We start from the raw sequence: 23,295 nt of genomic DNA on the forward strand, positions 1-23,295 counted from the left end.
CAAGGCGACCTCTGACAGGCGGAAAAGGCATACATAATCAAAAGTAAGCCTTGAAGTAGTTGGCGGGGGTGACTGCAGGGAAATGTCCCTGCATGCCATGGAAATGTTGCTTGTACACAGAGGTTTTCAAGTGGCGTCAGTTCCTCCTGTCCTACTCCTCACAAGGAGACAGATTCCAGCTTCCAAACTGGCCACTGATGGTGAACAGAGAATTGTAGACAGATCAGTGTAAACATGCACCTTAAAAAAGTACAGCTGCTTCTGGAATCGAGCTTGAAATTCCCAGGATTTGTTGAGACTGAGTTCCAATGAGCTAGTGAATTTCATGCTTCGTTTTGGAGTCTCCCTTTTTATAACAGAGACGACTTTAATATTGCAATATTGCAAAAGCCTGCTAAAGAGTATCCCGGGAAACTAACAAGGCAGCCTTAAGCAGAGTGACACCCTTCGAAGTCAATGAGCTGAGAAGAGTGTGACTCTGCTTAGGCTGGACTTTAACTTCCCTTTTCCCCTCTCCTCCCCATTTCTGAGCAATTTCATTTTTGATACCTCATTTTCCCCCCCTCCATTTATCCTATTGCACACAGTCTGCTTGGCCTATGCAAATGGCAGAAGGGCACTGTTGGAAGATGATGGTGTATATCACATTGGAGGATATACATCCAGCATTTGGTCTTGGCTTCTTGCACACCATTAAGGCTAGCGGATACTCGAGGCAAGTCAATGGTGAACAGGAAAGAGGTCTGCAGCCAGCATTGAAGGAAGAATCCCCCAAGTTGCTCAGAGATGAAGCCTGATTTGAAAAACTTGAAAGGGGTCAGAAAGTTGGTGGTGCTGTGGCTCAGCAGGAAAGCATATGCTTTGGTTAAAGAAGGCCCCAGAGGTTCAATCTCTACCATCTTCAGTTAAAGGACATTAGTAGGATTGCAAACGCTGGCCTGGGAAATTCCTAGAAATTTGGGGAAGGATTTCACCTAGAATCTATGCTATACTATAGAGTTTTCCTTCTGAAGCTGCCATTTTCTCCAAGGAACTGAACTCTGTAGTCTGGAGATCAGATGTAACACCAGGAGAACTTCAGGCCCCACCTGGATGTTGGCAACCCTAGATCTCAGGCAGCAAGTGTTAGGAAATACCTGTCTCTATCCAAGACCCTGGAAAGCCACTGCCACTGAGAGTAGCTGGATGTACCAATGGTCTGACCCAGTATAAACTAACTTCATGTGAAGTTATCAGTAGATATACTTTGGCTATTGTGATTTCCTTACTGGAATCCCTGTTTTGGAGCGGGGGAGCAGCAGAACAGTGAAAATGGGAACTAAGAGTGAGAATCTTTGGGGGGAGAAGAGAATTCGGGATGTGAGTGCCACATAGGGTTGCCAACGGCCAGGTAGTAGCAGGAGATCTCCTGCTAATTCAACTGATCTCCAGCCGATAGAGATAGATCACCTGGAGAAAAATGGCCGCTTTGGCAATTGAACTCTATGGCATTGAAGTCCCTCCCCTCCCCAAACCCCACCCTCCTCAGGCTCCGCCCCAAAAACCTCCCGCCGGTGGCAAAGAGGAACCTGGCAACCCTAGTGCCACATGTAGAGTTCCGGTCTGGGAATGTAGAGTTCCTGTCTGTCCGCATCCAAAAATAAAAATCAGCACCGGTCCTACATTATCTTCTATAAATAAATAATGGGTCTATACAATTTGTCATATCAAGGGCAGAATCATCATTTTTAATATAGGACAGCGTAAGCACACAGAATAAATTGCTCAAGAAAATAGCCTCTTTGGGGACTCAACGGTACCTTGTCAATAGATACTTGGAGCCAGATAATGGCTTCAATCACTGTCTTCCTCCCTTGAGACTAAGAACACATCAACATCAGGATGACAAGAGTCAGAAAAGAGAAAGATGGGCCATCCCTCATTATTGGACACAAAGATCATGTCCTATCATGGTGTTAATTCCATCGTTTCTTTTCAAAGGGAAAGAGCAATTCGCGCTTTAACCTTTATTTTAAAGCAAAAGCAGGCCTAGTGCAGGGGTCGGCAAACTCATTAGTCAAAAGAGCCAAATATCAACAGTACAACGATTGAGATTTCTTTTGAGAGCCAAATTTCTTAAACTTAAACTATATAGGTAAGTACACTGTTTATTAACTTAATAAACTTTAATTAAAGTTAAGTCTTAATTAAACTATAGGTACACTGAATAAAACTTGATATCATACTTAATAGTGATCTTATTTATCGATAAAAATTAAATTGTAAGTCCCTGCCATTTCCCCCTCCCCATCCGGAGTCCTCGTCTGGAGGCCTAGTCTACCGCCATAGAAGCCTATTGGTAGACCTGGCCTCTGGTTGAGTCCCATTGGGAGGCCAGGTCTACCCACTGGCTTTCTTGGCAGTAGACTTGGCCTCCGGAGGCCCATAGAAGCCAATTGGTGGACCTGGCCACTGAAGGGGGACTTTTTCCCCTCCTCGGAGTCCAGGTCTACAGCTAAGAAAGCCAGTGGGTAGACATGGCCTCTGAGGAGGGAAAAAAGTAAGTAAGGTATCCATAAAATTAAATCATGACAATGACTGACAAACACTTAATGTGAACAATGTGAGGAAACTTCTAGATTCACAGATGCAGTAAACACATGAGAACATAAGAAAGGCCGTGCTGGATCAGACCAAGGCCCTTCAAGTCCAGCAGTCTGTTCCCACAGTGGCCAACCAGGTGCCTCCAGGAAGCCCACCAGCAAGACCAGTGCAGCATCATTGTCCTGCCTGCGTCCCATAGCACCTGATATAATAGGCCTGCTCCTCTGATCCTGGAGAGAATAGGCATGCATCATGACTAGTATCCATTTTGATTAGTAGCCATGGATAGCCCTCTCCTCCATGAACAGGTCCACTCCCCTCTTAAAGCCCTCCAAGTTGGCAGCCATCACCACCTCCTGGGGCAGGGAGTTCCACCATTTAACCACGCGTTGTGTGAAGAAATACTTCCTTTTATCAGTTTTGAATCTCCCACCCTCCAGCTTCAGCAGATGACCCCGAGTTGTAGAATTACGTGTGTCCCGGGTCGGGGGCCCCACCCCGCGCCCCAGGGCTTTCCCAGCACCCTCCACTTACCAAACAACCCCCTGCGCTGGCTCCAAAGTGTGCCTCTTCCCGGCTTACAGGGACCCGCAGGCCCAGAAAACGACGGGGGAACTGAGTCGGCACCGCAGAAGACGGGGCAGCGCGGCCCAGCGCCGCTGCCGGGGACGCGCCGCTAATGGAAGCCCGCCCCGCCCAACAGCTGATAGGCGGGCGGGCCCGGGCCAGGAACCGCACAGCCACCCACCCAGCAATCGCGCCGCTAGAGGGGAGGGGAGGCTTTAGCCTCTCAACCATTGAGGGCAAGGGAAAATGGGACCTGGCCATTCTCCACAATGGGGGGGGGGAGTCAGAGTGCCCGCTCGCCTGCTCTCTCGCGCTCTCTCCCTCTCAGGCACACCGGCTCTGCAGCCCGGCTGCCGGCGCGAGCGGGCGCGAGAGCAGGGGCTCCGAACCAAGCCGCAGTTTGCTGACCTAGTGTGATGAGCTGTGGTGCAGAATAAGCAGGAGAAGGGGGAACCCTACAGAGCCAGCGTGGTGTAGTGGTTAAGAGAAGTGGTTTGGAGCAGTGGACTCTGATCGGCAGAACCAGGTTTGATTCCTCACTCCTCCACATGAGCAGCAGAGGCTAATCTGGTGAACTGGATTCGTTTCCCCACTCCTACACACAAAGCCAGCTGGGTGACCTTGGGTGACACACTCTCTCAGCCCCACCTACCTCACAGGGTGTCTGTTGTGGGGAGGGGAAGGTGATTGTAAGCCAGTTTGAGTCTCCCTTAAGTGGTAGAGAAAGTTGGCATATAAAAACCAACTCTTCTTCTTCCTTGCTGGCAAAATACCTTATTGGGACAAATCTATTGCATTTTTATCCCATTTTTATCTCCAAGGATCTCAGGGTTATCCCCTCCCATAGTATCCTCATGATAACTCTGTGAGGTAGCTTAGCTTGCAAGAAGATGACCAACCCAAGATCATCCAGTAAGCTTCATGGATGAGCAGGGATTTGAACCAGGAGCTCCTCGATCAAGGCCCAGTACTCTGACCATTACACTGACTCTCATGCACCGCTCAAATTACAGCCCCCTGTCTCAAAGCATATGCAGGCAGACTCTGGACATTGCCCCACCGATTAACCAACTAACAGTACAATCCTATGCAGAGCTACTCTAGTCTAAACCCACTGAAATGAATGGGCTTAGACTGGAGTAACTCTCCTTAAAATTGCAGTGTAAATCTTCCCACCAATTCAACCACTAAAAATCAACTGAGCACTTGGTATTCTCCCTCCCCCCACCCCCCAAAAAAGCAGGCAGCTCCTTGGATTACGGCAGAAGTAAAACCAATTCAAACCAACAAGTTTTCATCTCTCATTAAGGTGACCGTGAATATCTGTGCATATGCCAAAATCACAGTTGAGCATCCAGTATGAGCTGAGGGCCAGGAACATACTTTTGGAGTGTGGTGATCTTGGGAAGAAGGAAGTGGGAGAACTTGGAAGGCCAGTAATCATACCAAACAACGGGAAACTTATGGTGATTCACTGCGTTATCAGTCTAACATCACAAACTGGCCCTTGAAAGCAGACTGTTGAAGGCCACAAAAATCAGCTGAGCTCTTGAATTAAAGCTCTCCTACTATGTCCGATGTAACCACAGTATTCCAATTAAGAATGTGTTCTTACAAAACGCTCAGATACAAAGCAGCCATTCATCTGGACCCTGAACATTTTTATGATGATCTCATATTAAAAGCTGAAATCTTGGTGGATGAATCCATCCTAAGCTGATTAAATTTAGACACACCACTTATAATTTTGGCACCGGGTGTATATTCAAGGACTTTCCATTCCAACCGTTCCGGAAATTTCTATTTCCTGCCTTTGGTTTGGATCCAGGCAACTTTTTTGCTCAATCTGGCCCAATTCACCTTCTGACTACAGCCCCACCCCCGTAAGGCTTTTGCACATGCAAGTCCAATGATCCCCAACATACCCATTTTTGGCGGTCAAAGGGGACCCCCCCTTTCCTTTTCCACCAACAAAAAGGCTTTCTAGATACAGCCTTGTCTCTTCTTTTGTGCTAGAATAGGCTTCTCCAATAAGAAATTTAAGTAACATTCACCAAAGCAACTGCTTTTAAATATAATGGGCAGCACAATAGGTGATTTAAGTTAGGGGGGCACTCTGCCCCTCGCTATCCTACTTCTGCCGCATTGTCCCTCTCTTAGCCCCTACCTTATCAACGAACTCCAACCATGGCCTGTTCCATCTTCTTCCACCACCACGCTCCCCTAGCACAGATATTCAACTTCCGTTCATCTTGCTTAAAATTAGTTCAAGAAACCTGTGCAGGAAAATCGGGGGGGGGGGGGGCAGGAAAGGAACTGCCCTATGCAGGTCTGATTTCACAAGGATCCAATCAATCAATCAATCAATAGCGGCCGCCACAAAAGAGCCATCTAGTGTCTCCAAAATCAAGGCTGCTAACAGACTCTTGGGGGATGAGAAGGCCATGTTGTGGGGAGAAACTGACACCTATTGGTAACTTTCAGATTGCTCCACACACAATGTTAATTCCCCCTTTGCTTTAAAAGCCGCTTCCCGTTTTACAGCACACAGACGCAAATGTAGAATGTTGTAATGCAAAGATCCACTAAATTGAAAGCAATCCCCCCCCCCCCCGTTCAGTTTTCAGCAAGCTTGACTACAGTTTTCCTTTTAAGGAGAAAAACCGCTTTCTAGCATAAGCTTGAATTTCAGCATCCTTCCGATGGGAGGAGGAAAAAAAATCAAACAAATACACATCGAGGCCAGCCACGTTAACTCTCTTCAAAGGGTGGGAAGAGTTTACGTTTAACATCTGGGCACAAGACAGACAGACAGACAGATTTCTGCTTCCCAAAGCAAGGATGGCACTTCTCAGCAGGGCCAACTGCCATCTCCCTTGTTCTCAGACTCTGTTGCTTGCTCGCCACCTCCATGGCTGCCCTGATCCATGCTTAAATTATCATGAGGGTTCTCCCCTCCTGCTGGGGATTGGTAGTTATCTGCTCCCGTGATGGAGGACTGCGCTATCTCCCCGACACTTCTTGGCTCGTGAGCGCTTCCATTACCCCACTGGGCCTTGGTTCCAGAGGAAAGGGGGTTCCTGTTACCATTTCCTCCACTCCAGCCTGCCTTAACCTAAGGCAGTAGGAAGTCTTCCCTGGCCCCAGTGTGCCCTGTGTTAAATATCTGCTGGCGGGCCTCTTTGAGCCCTGGCTCCTAAAAGATGTCTGTGCTGCCACACCCGCAGGACTGAAGCTTGTAAACCCTTCGGCACTACCGGTAAACCCTCCCTGCAATCTGCATTCCCAGCAAGACAATATGCCGTACCATGACTTAAAATGGAAGGCTTGTGTTTCTGCATGTGTAAAGTTCCCGTCACAGCCTACTTATCACAACCCAGTAGAGTGTTCTGGGCAAAAGACTAACAGAGGTGGTTTGCTATCGCCTGCCTCTGCATAGCAACCTTGCCTTCCTTGGTGGTATCCCATCCAAGTACTACTGACCTTGCTTGGCTTCTGAGATCTGACAAGATCAGGCTAGCCTGGGCCATCCAGGTCAAGGCTTTGCATTTTTAGACATTCAGAAATAACTTCCTACCTACACATACGTGCAAATAATTTTCTTAAACAACTCCCAAGGACGACATGCCTGCAATCTCTGTGCCGCTGCAGGATAGCCCAGTCCATTTTGCTTTCTAATGTCTCGCCCTCCTCATTGCTCAGTCAGTCAAGGCTCAGGGATGGGAGTGTATTTTTCTGAGCCATGGGGATGCTTCTGGGATTCCTCACAACTGTTAGCTATTATACACTGCATCACAGAATCCAAGTGAATCCTTACTGCTTCAGTCAGTCTCACATAAGAAGAGTCCTGCTGGATCAGCACACTGGTCCTTCTAGTCCAGCATCTTCTCTCAAACAGTGGCCAACCAGTCCAGAGCCAGCGTGGTGTAATGTTTGAGCTGTGGACTCTAATCTGGAGAACCAGGTTTGATTCCCCACTCCTCCACATGAGTGGCAGACTCTAATCTGGTGAACCAGGTTTACTTCCCCACACCTCCACACTAAGCCAGCTGGGTGACCTTGGGCTAATCACAGTTCTCTCCGAACTCTCTCAGACCCAATTACCTCACAAGGTGTCTGTTGTGGGGAGAGGAAGGGAAGGAGACTGTAAGCCGCTTTGATTCTCCTTTTAAAAAGGGAGACAAAGTTGACATATAAAAGCCAACTCTTCTGCTTCTTCCAGCAACAGAACACAGAGGTCGAGACCTTCAAAAGAACATCAGAAGAGACCTGCTGGATCAGACGAGCGGTCCATCTAGTCCAGCATCCTGTCTCACACAGTGGCCAACCAGTTCCTCTGGAGGTCCAGCAAAAGGGTCTTCCCTTGATGTTGCCTCCTGGCACTAGGATTCAAAGGTTGACTGCCTCTGAATGAGGAAGTTTCCTTTAGTCACCATGACTAATAGCCACTGATAGACCTATCCTCCATGTATCTGTCTAATACCCTTGTAAAGCAATCTATGCCTGTGGCCATCATTACTCTGGCAGTTAATTCAATCACATTGGGAGAAGACTCATTGCTGTGTAAAGTCCTCCCATCTCAGGGGTCAGAGAGTGACGGATACACTCAACAAGCACTCCTCTTGTGACGCACTGACTGGGAGCTTTGGGGAAAAAATAAAGACTAAGCCAAAAGCAACACCTCAAGTCAGCATCAATTAAAAGGCAACATTTACAGCTAGTCCCAACAGGCCGGTGAGGAAGGAAGAGGGTTTAGAAGGGCCAACCATACAGATCTAGGGAACTTCTGATGAGAAAGGGTTCCACAAGACAGAGGCTACCACTGAAAAGTCCCTGCTGCTACTAGTCACTGGCCTCAACTCTGAGGCTCATGAAAGCTGCAAAAAAAGGGCTCCCTTCTAAATCGTAAAGCATGGAGCTGGGAGTAGACAGAATGGAGTGGGTGCAGAGGAGAGCGACGAGGGTGATCAGGGGCCTGGAGACCAAGCCCTACGAGGAAAGGCTGAGGGAGTTGGGAATGTTTAGTCTGGAGAAGAGGAAGTTGAAGGGGGGAAATGATTGCTCTCTTTAAGTATTTGAAGGGCTGCCACTTAGAGGAGGGCAGGGAGCTGTTCCTGTTGGCAGCAGGATAGGACTGGCAATAATGGGTTTAAATTGCAGGTGGAAAGGTACCAGCTGGATATTAGGATACTGGGGGGTGGGATTTACAGTAAGAGTTGTTCCACAGTGGAATCGGCTACCTAGGGAGGTAGTGAGCTCCCCCTCACTCATAGAATCATAGAGTTGGAAGGGACCACCAGGGTCATCTAGTCCAACCCCCTGCACAATGCAGGAAATTCACAACTACTTCCACCCTACACACACACACACCCCTAGTGACCAGAAGATGGCCAAGATGCCTTCCCTCTCTGATTAAAGACTGGCAGCCTTTAAGCAGAGGCTAAACAAGTACTTGTCAGGGATGCTCTAGGCTGATCTTGCATTACGCAGGGGGTTGGACTAATTGCCTGTATGCCCCTTTCAACTCTATGATTCTATGATGCTTCCACAGATCTCGATTGTTTACATTTTTATCCCAAAATTCCTCCAAGAAGCATATATCAGTATATAGGTTTTCCTTGTCCCATCATGCTCATAAGCCGAGAGGGGTCTGTGAAACTGAGAAAGCAAGACTGGCCCAAGATCATCCAAGGAAATTCATGGGTGATCAAGGATTGGAAAATAAAGCTCCCAGTGCCAATCCTACACTCACAGTACAATCCTTTTCTACTACTGCAGACAGACTAACACGGCTACCCACTGTGAAGTACAATCCTAAACCAGAGATACTTCTGAAATTTCAATAGATATAACTCTGCTTAGAATTGCGCTAACCGCTATACTACTCTGGTGTAGATGGTGTTTAAGTTGTACACAAGTGAATTTCTCTTGTGCAAATTCTCAGTGAAATGAAAAAAACTACATTGTGCCAGAATATAATGGAAATCTCACATATTTCAATGGAATTTGTTCCTGTGATATTTAGCACAATGACAACAATTTGCAAATCAAGTCCCCGTGCAACTGGTAACAGCATTTGGTTCCTAAAGGAGTCAACAATCAATTCACGCACCCTTCAGAGGAAAGAGGGGCCGGGAAATGGAAACCGACAGAATACTTACTTGTAACGAAGAACTTTTTGGTGAAGGTGCAGCTGTCGAAGGCAGCAATTTTTTCCTGCAAGACCACAACAAGGATCCTGAGACAGAATAACAAAACACCATTATGGATAGGACTAGATGCCATGGAAGACACAAGGCTGTTGCTGAAAGCAGCAGGCATAAGCAGGGTCTAGTGAAGCTCCACCACATGACGAGATGTGAGTCCACTCTCAACAACCAGCGGTGTGGAGGAAACCCAGAGAGTGATGGCGTCGTGCCATGTAGGCTGCGGAGCCTGGAGTCCTCCCAGAATTACAACTTATCTCCAGACGCCAGAGATAATTTCTCCTGGAGAAAATGGCTGATTTGGAGGACAAACTCCATCCCTGCTAAGATCTCTCCCCTACCTAAACTCCGTCCTCTCTAGGCTCGAACCCCAAATCTCCAAGAACTTCCCACCTCAGAACTGGCAACCCTATGAGGCACATTTCTCCCAACCACCAATTCTCAAGCAGTATCTATGATTCCCCGCCCCCCCCCCCCAGGTATTGGCAGAAATGGGAAACATCACAAGAAAAGCCATGTGTGCATCAAACCATATTTTTTACTTTTTTGCTTTTTACACAGAAACCAAACTATGGGCACAATGTATGCCTGTGTGTGGAAGGGCACAACAGAGATCTGTTTCGTTTATTTAAAACATTTACAAGGTGCCTTTCTTTCTTAACGGAGCTCCTTACAGGGTGGAAAGTGGGGTCATGCGGCAGCCAATTTATGGCGACCACACAGGGTTTTCAAGGCAAGAGATGGGCAAAGGTGGTTTGTCACTGTCCACCTCTGCGTAGCAACCCTGGACTTCCTGGGTGGTCTCCCATCCAAGTACTAGCCCGGGGTCAACCCTGCTTAGGTTCCTAGATCTAATGAGATCGGGTTAACCTGGGCCATGTAGATCAGGGCTCAAGGTGGCTCACAAGAGAGATAAAAAGGCATAAAAAACGTAAAAGACACAAAACCAAAATTTAAAATGACATTTCAGGACTGCCAGTAAACTTAACCAAGTGCAGTCCTATTGGGTAGTTTTCCCAGATGTGCAGCTGAAGAACATTTCAAAAAGCAGCTCCCTGGAGCCATGAATTCATGGAGGAAATCTATTGGTGGGGGCCTACAATAAATATTGGCCCTCCACTTTTACAAATCAAAAAAAAAAAAATGCAACCCAAATAAGTTCTGCATAGTATTGTAATTAAAATACAGGAACCGCCATTGAGTCAAGTAAAGACATCTCTTCCATTTCATTTCTGAGTAGAGAGAACTTTGTGGCGGCCAACGGCCATAAACAATACATTTTCTTGGTTTTGGAATAGAGAGAACTAAAAGTTAAGAAAGAAAATAGACCTAGTATTATATTATCTAAAGACACACTTGTTGAGCAGAACATATTAAGTACTACAAAAATGCGTATCTTCCATTCTGTTTAATCGTTTGTGAAGTCATCATCAGAAGATGATGGCTTCACAAATTATACAAATTCAACACTTTGTACTAAACCAACCTACCCTGCCCCATTCTGTGGTTTTGGGTGGGTAATACAAAAAGATTCCAAGGCAGACACAGCTGTGGTTTAGGGAAGACTGAAATTGTTGTTTAGGGAAGACTGAAATTATGGAACGTGTTCTACTTCGTTGCCCTTTATATCAAGAGGTTCGTTCTAAGTGTATTCTTCCCTTCCTGAGTGGGTATCTCTGTTAATCAGACTCAGTTTATGCTTGTATGTTATTCACTGACGAAAAACCACTGGTTTCAGCATGTACTGCTGTGTGGCAGTCTGTAAAATTTGCCAAACACTGAGAGTTTACATTTTTTTTGCTGGATTATTATAGAATTTTTAGCAACCTTATTTATCATTCTACCTAACTGGCACGTCCCCTAAAGTATAAGCCAACTCACGTGTGGGAGTAATTTTAATAATTTATTTGACCTGTTTAGAATTTTGTTGTGGTTTATGCTGGTCTGTGACTGTATTAATAAATAAAGTAACCTACCTTGCTCCTCCCCAAAAAAAATTTCATTCAAAACAACCCCCACCCCAAGTTTAGCCCTGTTTGTAACGATTATATAAAATGAAGTTAGACTGGGAAACAGAGAAGGAGACAGAGAGAGACTACATCTGTATGGAGGAATATACATTTACACACATTTTTACAGCAGCCCCTAAATCCTAAATAAAACCATGCACAAGGGCATGCAAATGTGCACCACACCAGACTGTATGAATGGCAGGTCTGCGCATAACTTCCCATACCCACTGCCTGCCACCACCAACCTTTCCCAGCTAGGTCAAGGAACACAAGCTCAGAGAGCATACAAATCATAGAATCATGGAGTTGGAAGGGACCACCAGGGTCATCTAGTCTAACTCCCTGCACAATGCAGGAAAACTGCCCCTCGTATCAGCCTATAACAGCCTGATGTGCATATGCCAAGTAGGAAAGAGGAGCAAAAAGAACTCTGTTGTACATGGAGTGTTCCACCTGTGTAAGGAAGGACCATGCCCATAATTTAACAGAGAAGCTCTTTTTTTAAAAAACAGAATTCTTCAGTTAGAAACTTGCACTTCTTTGGCATCAGTTTATTTCTTGCCTTTTAATTTATTACAATTTTACAAAACAACATATAAAAAAGGACTAATGCCAGAGCAAAAATAATTACAACATCTAAAAATAAAGAGATGTGATTGAAAATGGTGGGTGGGGATTAGACTGTCGCACATGTTTAGTCTCAGGCTGCATTCAGATGTCAAGTTTGGGACCGAGAAGGAGCCTCAAGCCCTCGGGCCCGCGTGCTCCTTCCATCCTCTGCTCCTTGCTCTCCTTGTTGGTATTTTGTCCCTGGTGTTCCTTTATGAGGAGCTGGAGCCGGCTTTGTTCTCGAGCTCCTGTGCTGAGCGCAGAACTGCAATTGACAACTCCAGTTGGCTGCGACATCCAAATTCAAGCATCTTTAACAAACTGGGGCTTGTTGCTTTCCCCATAACTGGAACGCAGGGCTTTTTCAGTGGCTAATCCGATTGTATGGACTAGCCTTCCTATAATAACTAGTTATTAGAAGGCTTCCACTTTGTTGAGATTCTTGAAGTCTCTCAAGGCAGAATCATTCAGGAGGGCTTTTAACACTGCCAGTTTTACATACAGTTAGTTTTGACTAGGATTGACAACCGCCAGGAAGGGCCTGGAGTTCTGGAATTAAAACTAATGTCCAGACTACAGAGATCAGTTACCCTGGAGAAAATGGCAGCTTCACAGGGCAAACTATAGCATACCATAGATTCTAGGTGAACCCTACCCCAAAAAGTCCCCTTTCCATAGGCACCACTCACAAACCTCCAGGAATTCCTCAAGCTGGAGGTGGCAACCCTACTTTTAACTTTGTTTTAATTATATATTGGTTTCATTATAACTGTAACTTACCTTGAGTCTGATTGTGGTGAAGGGCTAAAAATGCTCCAAATAAACAAACTGGGATTCTAAACCAGGATTAGAATCCCGGTTACCAAGTAAGAAATAAAACCCAATGTGTTTTGGTGCCAGACAATGCAATCCTAAAGAGAGTTACTCTAGTCTAAGCCCATTCATTTCAATGAGCTTAGACTGGAGTAATTCTGCATAGGAACGTGCTGTAAATCTGGATGTCACCGACAACTGGACTTAGATTAACCAGGCAGGCTTCAACTGCAGTTCCGCATGCAAGGATCGAGGAGGAGGAAACTCGCGTATGAGCCTGAGAATAAAACAGGCTCCTGGCTGATGCTAGGGCTGCCAACCTCCAGGTGGGGGAGGGAGATCTCCCAGAATTACAACTGATCTCCAGATGACAGATATCTGTTCCCCTGGAGGAAATGGCTGCTTTGGCGGGTGGGCTGAATGGCATTATAACCTACCGAGGTCCCTCCACTTCTCGAACCCCACCCTCAAATCTCCAGGCACTTCCCAAGCAGGAGTTGGTAACCCCATCCAAAGAAACCTGAATTTCTTCATGACATGTGAACAGACCTTCAGTCAACCAATGTCATAAAGGAGAAAGAAAGTATTAAAAGCAGCATGAATAATTTTAAGGGTGTTGGTTTAACAAAGAAATACTCAGAAGTGGTTTCTTCTCCACAGACTGCCTGTCTCCCTGCTAACAGTGTCTTCACGTGGTTATGTGCCTGCGACCATGTGGAAAAATGGAAGCAGGGGCACCCCCAGGATGCAATGTTAACACACACACCCCGCGCGCAAATCATGTTCTACCTCCTGTAATTTACATTTTAAAAATAATTCACTCTCCCCGGTGACTCAAAGTAAAAATCCGCCACTGGCATATAGCGTATTAATCTAAAAAAGTGTTTCATCCTCGAAAATAATCACATCGGTGAGCTTTTTTATTGCAAATCTGCCAGACGTAACAGTGCTTTATTTGCTAAAAATGTCTTCCCCCCCCCCCCCACAAATGCAATGGAATTATAGAGGAGGAAAAAATAGGGTTTATATAATAAATCACTTTAAACGATTACCAAGATGAGAAGCGCAAGGACGAAAAAAAAGCCAAGCAGCCGAGAGCTCACCAGGACAGCAATTTGCCAATAATTAGGAAGCCATTTTAGATTCTGGTAACGTAGGTGGCACAACACAAAATAAGGGTCTGAACAAGGATGGCCCCGGGGTTTTGTGGGGTCTGTCAGTCATGGCCACGCCCCTTCCCCACCAACAGCCGGCCCCTAGCTCACTGCTGCAGAATCTCCACCTTCCCTCACATGAACACACGAAGCTGCCTTATACTGAATCAGACCCTTGGTCCATCAAAGTCAATATTGTCTACTCAGACTGGCAGTGGCTCTCCAGGGTCTCAGGAAGAGGTCTTTCACATCACCTACTTGCCTAGTCCCATTAACTGGAGATGCCGGGGATTGAAACTGGGACCTTCTGCATACCAGGCAGATGCTCTACCACTGAGCCACAGCCCCTCCCCTCTGGTCTTCAGAACTCTGGGAGCCCAACACTAGGCCAGGGCTTGCAAGTGAGCAGCACATTCTTGCCAAGGGCAGGAAGTACTGCCTAGAACCAATGAGCATAATCTCCCATGTCAGGGCAGGCAGGTAGGCAGAGATCACGATAGGTCTGCAACGCAACCCGCCAAATCCTCATAGGCTCCTGGCAGCTGCCTGGTCTTGTCAAGGGCTGCTGCCAGTCTAAACAACGTCACAAAATGAGAACTACTTGGGTTCTTAATTTGGTTGCATCAGACTGGGGCCTCTTTCAATTTCCAACATGGAAGGATTAAAAAACAAAACAAAAAAAACACCCTGCCCCAATACTGCATCCACGCTGATTCTTTTTACAGGTCCTCCTGTTGGTGGTAGACCGTAAGCAGGTTGGGCAGATGAAAAACAGAAGGTGCAAGATCCTGGGACCAGGATGGGGTAAAGCGGGGAAGCAAGGAGGTGTCCGTCGAGCCAGCACAGGAAGTCAAAGCACAATACATGACCAGCAAGGGTCATAGAATCATAGAGATGGAAGGTACCAGCAGGGTCATCTAGTCCAACCCCTGCAGAATGCAGGAAATTCATAACTACCTCCCCCACACACCCCCAGTGACCCCTACTCCATGCCCAGAAGATTGCCAAGATGCCCTCCCTCTCATCATCTGCTTAAGGTCATAGAATCAGCATTGCTGACAGATGCCCATCTAGCCTCTGCTTAAAAACCTCCAGGTAAGGAGAGCTCACCACCCCCTGAGGAAGCCTGTTCCACTGAGGAACCGCTCTGTTAGAAAATTCTTCCTAATGTCTAGATGGAAACGCTTTTGATTTGATTTTAACCCGCTGGTTCTGGTCCGACCTTCTGGGGCAACAAAAAACAACTCGGCACCATCCTCTTTATGACAGCCCTTCAAGGACTTGAAGATGGTTATCATATTACCTCTCACAGTCTTCTCCTCTTCAGGCTAAACATACCCAGCTCCTTCAACCTTTCCTCTAAGAAAAGGAGTCTGACCAAAAGGGGGTGGGAAGAAACATGGGGGGGACAGAGGGCAGGCAGGTGGATAAGGAGATCAGGAGAGCAATTTACAGGCTTGACAAGCAGAGATATCCAGACAAAATGAGGAAGGCACAAAGATAAGCCCAGAAGCTTTGCAGGAGCAGGGGAGATAAGCCTGACTCAGAAGCAGTTATAGCCAGGCCCAGATCGGTGGAAGCAAATGGTGAAAACACCACACCACCCTTCCTTCCTCTATACCACAGACTGAAGCCACTCTCATATGCTACATGGAAATAATACTGGCCTACCTTGCAGGACTGTAAAAAGGATTACCCTAATATGATAATACCCTGATAATGGGAAGGGGCCATGGCTCAGTGGTAGAGCATCTGCTTGGCATGCAGAAGGTCACAGGTTCAATCCCCGCCATCTCCAGTTAAAGGAACCAGGCAAGTACGTGATGTGAAAGACTTCTGGCTGAGACCCTGGCAAGCCACTGCTGGTCTGAGTAGACAATACTGATTTTGATTTACCAAGGGACTGGTTTAGTATAAGGCGGCAGTATAAGTATTTGGAATGTTGAAATGCATTTTAAGGGTGTGAAGCGCAGCCTTTAAAGGTGGGATCAAACCCTCGTTTAGCAAGGAAGCTCACTCAGTGGCTGAGACAAGTCCCTCCCTCTGTCTCAGCCTGACTTTACTGCACAATTGCAGCAATAACATGAAGTACAGACATTCCTCACAAACTTACAGAGGTTTCCCATTGAGAGGAATAACGGCAGGGAACTTCCCCTAGCAGCAGCTATCATTTCTGATTTTCCCTTTTTAAAATATTTTCATTTTCAAAATTTATATCCCATCTTTCTGCCCTCATTAGGGCCACCAAGGTATCTAACAAGTTAGAAACGTAACAGATTACAACCTGTCTTAAAAAACCAGCAAACACAAACAAGAACACATAACTGAAACCATTAAAACCAAAGCTAAAATACACATACAGAACCATAAAAGCAACAATTAAAACACAGGGCAGGAAGGAGGGATCACTGAGGGAACACCAGCGGAAACAAAAAGGTCATCACCCACCAATTGACAACAGAAGGGAACAGGTGAGTCTCTCTGGGGAAACAGTTCCAGAGGTTGGTGCCACAACCAAGAAAGCCCTCTCCTAGGTTGCCACCAACCTAGGGTTGCCAGCTCTGGGTTGGGAAATACCTGGAGATTTTAAGGGCAGGGTTAGGGCAGGGACCTCATCAGGGTATAATGCCATATAGTCCACCCTCCAAAGCACCATTTTCACCAGAGGAACTGATTTTGGTCATCTGGAGATCAATTGTAATAGCAGTAGATCTTCAAGTGCTATCTGGAGGTTGGCAACCTTACTGATCTCATATGGCAGGGGCACCTGAAGCAGGACCTCAGAAGATGGTCACAGAGGTTCAGTAGGGTCCTTCAGTATGCTAGTCCCAAGCCATGGAGGGTGTTGAAGGTCAACACCAGCCCCTTGAATTGTGCCCAGAAACTGATTGGGAACCAGTGTAAACGGAACAAGACTAGAGGGATATGGTCCCTATGACCCACTGCAGTCAACATGCTGGTTTCAGCATTCTGTACCAATGTTTGCTAATGTTTTTCAAGGGCAACCCCCACGTTCATGCACTCACGTTCCCTTGGAGAGGTCCCAGTTCAACCCATGACATCTCCCAGTTAAAGGATCTCAGTAGTAGGAAAGGCTTCAATCTGCCTGGGGCACTGGACAGATAAATTAATTTATCTGTCATATTTTTAACCCGCACACGCCCCCCCCACACACACCCTACCTCCTAGGTAGGAGATTTCAAAATGTGCTTGGAGGTGCCTTGAAAACTTTATTGCCACAGAGAGGAGTCTGGGTAAGTCGCAATGCATTACATGCACTGCACTAATCTGATCTGGATCTAAACCCTGGCAGTGGGCAGTCACAGGAGAGCGCTGGCTGAATCTAGGGTGTACTCTCAGTTCATGTGAAGCAAAAGAGATGGCAGAGAGGCCTGCCCAGGGTCAGTGTAAACATAGCCAAGGGTCCTAGGGTATGGTTGGGAAGGCATTTGATGCAGCAGCGTTGATGAAACTTAACAGGTGTAGGACTGGTCAGTGCCTCAATGGGAGACCTCTTGATGGGGTCGCCAGCCTCCAGGTGGTGGCTGGAGATCTCCCGCTATTACAACTGATCTCCAGGCAACAGAGATCGGTTTACCTGGAGAAAATGGCAGTTTTTGGCATTATACATCATTGAAGTCTCTCTGTCCTCTCCCTGGCCTTCTCAGGCTCCACCCCAAAAATTACCAGGTATTTCCCAACCCAGAACTGGCAACCCTACCTCCTGAGCATCCTTAGGTATACCGTCATAAGTTTTATTTATTTAATTAATTTAAATCCCGCTCCTCCCTGACCAAAATTGGGCTCAGGGCAGCTTAAAACCAATATAAACAAAACCTTGTACCCTCATTTAAATATTAATACGTATAAAATTACTGTTTAAAATTCCAGTAAAAATCCACAAGCAACATATTATCAGATCCAGAGGCAACAATGAAGCATGTATAAACCCCCAGTCAGGAGAGATTGGCGGCTGGGCAACATGAACCAGGCTTAACTATACACCATAAGCAGGAACATAGAAGCCAGTTTTGATGGAAACCGTTGCTGCCCTCAACCATGATGGGAAAAAGATGGGACAGAAATGAATAAATGCAGCAGTGCTATAAACCTATTGCAGCCTTGAGGACTGGATGGAAAAGAAATCCAAACACTGGCACTTACCTTTTGTTGCAGTGGAGATCATAAATAGGTGTTTTGAACTGTATGGATTTGACCATTTCTCCGGTACGCAAAGAGTGCAGGTCTACGCAGCAGTATAGGGGGCTGGTACTGCAAAAGATAACAGAAACAAGAGTTCACCAACTGCAAATCTAGAGCCTGGGGTCAGGGCTATGGGGAGAGCATGAGTCTTCAGGAAAGAAGGAAAAAACACGTCATATAATAGGGAAAATATGTAGGATCCAGTCTTCCGAGGATCCCGGCATTCACCTATAAAGAAATCCATATATTTCTAGCTCTTAAGATGAGCTCAAACGTACGTGGCAAGTATAGAAACCAGAGAGATTATGAGTTATTATTTATTCATCATTATTTACAGTGGCCAGAGGTGGTAGTGGGGGGTCCATGTACTGTAATGGTGTCGTGGTTAAGAGCGGAGGACTCTAACCTGGAGAAGGAGAAGCAGGTTGGTTTCCCCACTCCTCCACATGAAGCCTGCTGGGTGACTTTGGACTAGTCACAGTTCTCTCCGATCTCTCTCAGCCTCACCTATAGGGCTGCCAACATCCAGGTGGTGGCTGGAGATCTCCTATTATTACAACTGATCTCAAGCGTCAGAGATCAGTTCACCAGGAGAAAATGGCCACTTTGGAAGGTGGACTCTATGGCATTATACCCTATTGAAGTCCCTCCCCTCCACAGACCCCACCCTCCTCAGGTTCCACCCCCAAAATCTCCAGGTATTACCCAACCCTGACCTGGCAACCCTACCCACCTACCTCACAAGTTGCCTGTTGTGGGGAGAGGAAGGGAATGCAATTGTAAGCCGCTTTGAAACTCCTTATGGTAGAGAAAAGCAAGGTATAAAAGCCTTCTCGTCTTCCTACGACTACCAAGGCTGGAACACATTATTTATAAAAACTGATAATGTTATGCAAAATAAGGGAGACCATGTGCATTTGATTGATTTGCAAAATATATACACTATCACAGGATTCAGCTTCTGGTAGTGCAGAATTTTAAGGTTTTTAGCAGTTATTCTGGCTACAGTGATTTACAACACTTGGTCCTGGCTACGGTGAATTACTTGAAGTCGTTTAGAAATTCTGACTTTTAATAATGGAATTCAGCAAACTTCTGGGTGCAGTGAAAGGTCTGTGGGCACCCTGAGTGTTGCTAAAGCTAAGCAAGAGAAGGCTGGTGTTATTATCATATTTCTACTTTGCTTGTCTGCCAAGTTTGGCTTTTGAAGCAGCTAAAATCAAAATGTAAGACAAGAAGCACACATTAAGAGGAACCAGGGGGGTGTATGGCACTGTCTTCTGGAGCCTGGCCACAGGTGCTTCGGTCCAAGTTCCAGGCTTCTCCTTCCAAAGGGAAGCAGAAGAAGGAGCTGCAGGGAAAAGTCTTTTGGCTAGGGTTGCCAACCTCCAGGTACTAACTGGAGATCTCCAGTTATTACAACTGATCTCCAGCCGATAGAGATCAGCTCCCCTGGAGAAAATGGCCACTTCGGCAATTGGACTCTATGGCATTGAAGTCCCTCCCCAAACCCCACCCTCCTCAGGCTCTGCCTCAAAAACCTCCTGCCGGTGGCAAAGAGGGACCTGGCAACCCTACTTCTGGCTTCGCAGTTTGGCCCAGGATCCATCAGGCAACACAGAAGAATGACCAGATATTGGCTTTGTGGCAATAAGCTGCGTTTACACCTGTTCCCAGTGGGGAGAATCTATACTCGTTTTATGGGCTAGCTGCAGCTTCCCTGATTGGCAGCCTGCGAAGCTGAAGGTAACTAGCTTGGAATGTGCACACCTTACAGGCCTTCCTCATCAGTATAGCAAGGTCATTCAACTACTCATGAGCCACTCTAGAAAAAAAACTCTGGAGCAGTCAGGTGCTGACCTCGTCTGCTTGCAGGAGGGCACTATTAAGTAGATCTGAAGATGTTGCCCAAGGGTATACCGGGAGACACAGTCCTGAGGACATGTAGCTCCTAGTCCAGGAAGGACTTTATAGGCGATAAGTAGCAGTTTCAGTTGGACCTGGTACCAAATGAGCAACCAATGCAATATCTTTTAACATTGGTTTAGAATGAAAAATGTAACTAACTTCAGCTAGTAAATGAGCCACAAGATATTTTATTAGCTTAAGTTTCTGGATCGTCTTCAAGGGCAGCCCCATGTTGAGTGTATTACAACAGTGCAGCCTTAGCATGGATCAGAATGGCCAGATCAGCTAAATTAAGATGGAGGGGGGCATTTCTGCACTACATGTAGAGAGTGGAAAGTGTTTTTAGCTGCTACATTAATCTGTCTCTTCACTGTAAGAGCAGGATTTAACAACACTCCCAAACTCTTAACATGGCCAGCCAAAGCCACTGGGAGCCAGTGTGGTGTATTGGTTAAGAGGGGTGGACTCTGATCTGGAGAACCGGGTTTGATTCCCCACTCCTCCACATGAGTGGCAGAGGCTAATCTGGTGAACTGGATTTGTTTCCCCACTCCTGAACATGAAGCCAGCTGGGTGACCCTGGGCTAGTCACAGCTCTCAGAGCTCTCTCAGCCCCACCTACCTCACAGGGTGTCTGTTGTGGGGAGGGGAAGAGAAGGTGATTGTAAGCCGGTTTGATTCTCCCTTGTGGTAGAGAAAGACAAATAAAAACTAACTCCTCCTCCTCTTCTTCTTCTTCTATAACTGTATCTTATCAAAGGTGGGACATGGTATCCCCTCCGGACCCTTATTCTTGCCGACTAGCTTGCCCTCAGTCTCATCTGGATTCACGTGAACTTGATCATCTTGTGAGTGCCTCCCTTCCCGCCCTTACATGGCAACCTACGAAATGGTTGTAGGGTGGGAGGATAGAGAAATTTAAGAAATGTGACATCACGTCACACATTTTAATTTTCTAGACGTGCTTGGGGTGTGTGGTAGAAGAGGAGAAACAGGGCTGCTATTTCAGCTGGACCCACACAGCCTCCCTAACATATAGTTTCGGCCTCAGTGTTTGGTCACATGGATGGCAGGATGTTGGGTGGCCGAGGATCTTGAGATTTCCCTGCAAAACACACACGTTGCTGGAATGGATATCCCTATCTTAATGGACAAACAGCTGAACGCACAGCTGCTCATGTCGTCCAAGTACAAAGAGCCCACAGTCGGTTTTAACAAACTCCTTATTTGCTTTAACGACAACAAAAAAATATAATATGCAGCACGTGCCACTTTTATCATTTTAATATAAATAAGGTTCTCCAGCTGTTCCTTCAGAAAAAGCCAGCTTTCTTCCAACAGACAGAGCAGAAAGCACACCCGAAGAGACTAAAGGGATAGGAATGGGCACCATCTTGCAGGGGGGGGGGAAATGGAGAGTGGCTTTCATCTGGCAGGTCGTTCCTGCAACCCATAACCCGCCCCGCCCCCCAGTACATTGTTCTAGGACCAGTGCAGGGGGAGTTGCCCAAAATGGCCAGCTGTGTAAACATTGATCAAAAATGCATTTGAAAAAAAATATAAAAAGGAAAGGGGTGTTCAGCTGTGGCCAAGTTCACAGGAACAGCTATTGAAGTGGTAAAACTGGGTATGAAGCTGTACTCCTCCCGACTGCAGGATCCAAGGTGGGGCCAACGTGGCTTGGATGCTTATCCATATATTAAAAGAAATGGAATGACTCTTTGCATACTGGGGGGGGGGAATAGACCAAATTCACACATGCTACTAATTTAATTTAAAAAAAACATGTGTATGCCACAATGTCTGATTGTTTTGATGTGCAACCTGTACTTAGTAGCCTATTGGACAGAATATGGAGAAACAGAATGGATTCCGATTGGACAAAGATGTCAGACTAGGGCTTATTTTATCTCCCAACCTCTTCAATCTATTTGCAGAAGACATCAAAAGGAAAGATACATTAGATTTAGAAGAAGGTGGAGTGAAAATTAGTGGAAGATTAACAATTTGAGATATGCAGATGATACCACATTACTGGCAGAAAATAGTGAAGACTTGAAGCAATTACTGGTGAAGGCTAAAGCAGAAAGTGCCAAAGCAAGATTACAGCTGAACATCAAGAAGACAAAAGTAATGATTACTGAGAAATTACACGACTTTAAGGCTGATGATGAAGAAATTCAATTTGTTCAAGATTTGCTATTTCTTGGCTCCATCATCAACCAAAAGGGAGATTGCAACCATGAAATCAGAAGGAGATTGAGACTGGGAAAGGAAGGCATGAAGGAGCTTGAAAAGATTCTTTAGGGTAAGGTTGTGTTGCTGGCAACTGAGATCAAGATAATTCTTACTATAGTAGTCCCCATTATTATATATAGGTGTGAAAGCTGGACAGTGAAGAAAGCTGACAGGAAGAAAGTGGATTCTTTTGAAATGTGGTGTTGGAGAAGAGTTTTACAGATACCATGGACTGCCAAAAAGACATTCTAGAGCAAATCTAGCCTGAATTCTCCCTAGAAGCTAAAATGACTAAACTGCTAATGTACTTTGGTCACATTATGAGAAGACAAGAATCACTGGAAAAGACAATCATGCTAGGAAAACATGAAGGCAGCAGGAAAAGAGGAAGACCCAACAAGAAATGGATTGACTCTATCAAGGAAGCCATGGGTCTTAATTCGCAAGACCTGAGCAAGGCTGTTAATGATAGGACATTTTAGAGGTTATTCATAGGGTTGCCATAAGTCATAAGTGACCTGATGGCACTTAACAGACACAATTTCAAGTTAATTGTTGGTAAGTGATTGTACACAGGATACCTTTCATGATACTTAGCAAAACTGCCAAAAACGGCACAGGGGTATGGCATAGAGAAAGGGAGGGGGACCAAGATAATTTCCAAAAGCAAAATTTACCAAAAGTGTGTATATAGGAAATAGAAACTCTTTAAAACCTAATGCAAATGGTAACATGCTCAGAAACACATGCTCCAATCATAGGCATGTGCTACAAAATCTAATCTTTGGGCTAGGAGAAGGATGTAGAAAGCAGATTTGGCAGTGAAATTCAAGTGATATTAAGATACACTTCGTCGTATTGGCCCTGAATTGACCAAACTAGACAACACATGTGATATGTTGGCATGGGAAGGAAGTCTGAAGTCCATCCTCCCCCCTGCACCACATTTGTGACCTAATTTAGGCCCTGGACTCACATTTATTTACTTATTTTATTTAGTCA

At 45.9% G+C, this 23,295-nt stretch overlaps 1 protein-coding gene across 1 annotated transcript in view; it reads right to left on the reverse strand.

The window, feature by feature from the left end:
* BCAS3 (BCAS3 microtubule associated cell migration factor) overlaps positions 1–23,295 on the reverse strand; it is a 698,169-nt gene that overhangs the window by 582,627 nt on the left and 92,247 nt on the right. The window contains exons 8-9 of the mRNA XM_056864967.1: positions 18,109–18,216; positions 9,312–9,388 (exon numbers count right to left, since the gene is read on the reverse strand). Of these exons, the coding sequence (XP_056720945.1) occupies positions 9,312–9,388; positions 18,109–18,216 (185 nt within the window). The remainder of the gene's footprint in view (positions 1–9,311; positions 9,389–18,108; positions 18,217–23,295) is intronic.

The sequence above is a fragment of the Euleptes europaea genome, chromosome 19 (genome assembly GCF_029931775.1).
Source record: "Euleptes europaea isolate rEulEur1 chromosome 19, rEulEur1.hap1, whole genome shotgun sequence".
Classification (NCBI taxonomy): domain Eukaryota; kingdom Metazoa; phylum Chordata; class Lepidosauria; order Squamata; family Sphaerodactylidae; genus Euleptes; species Euleptes europaea.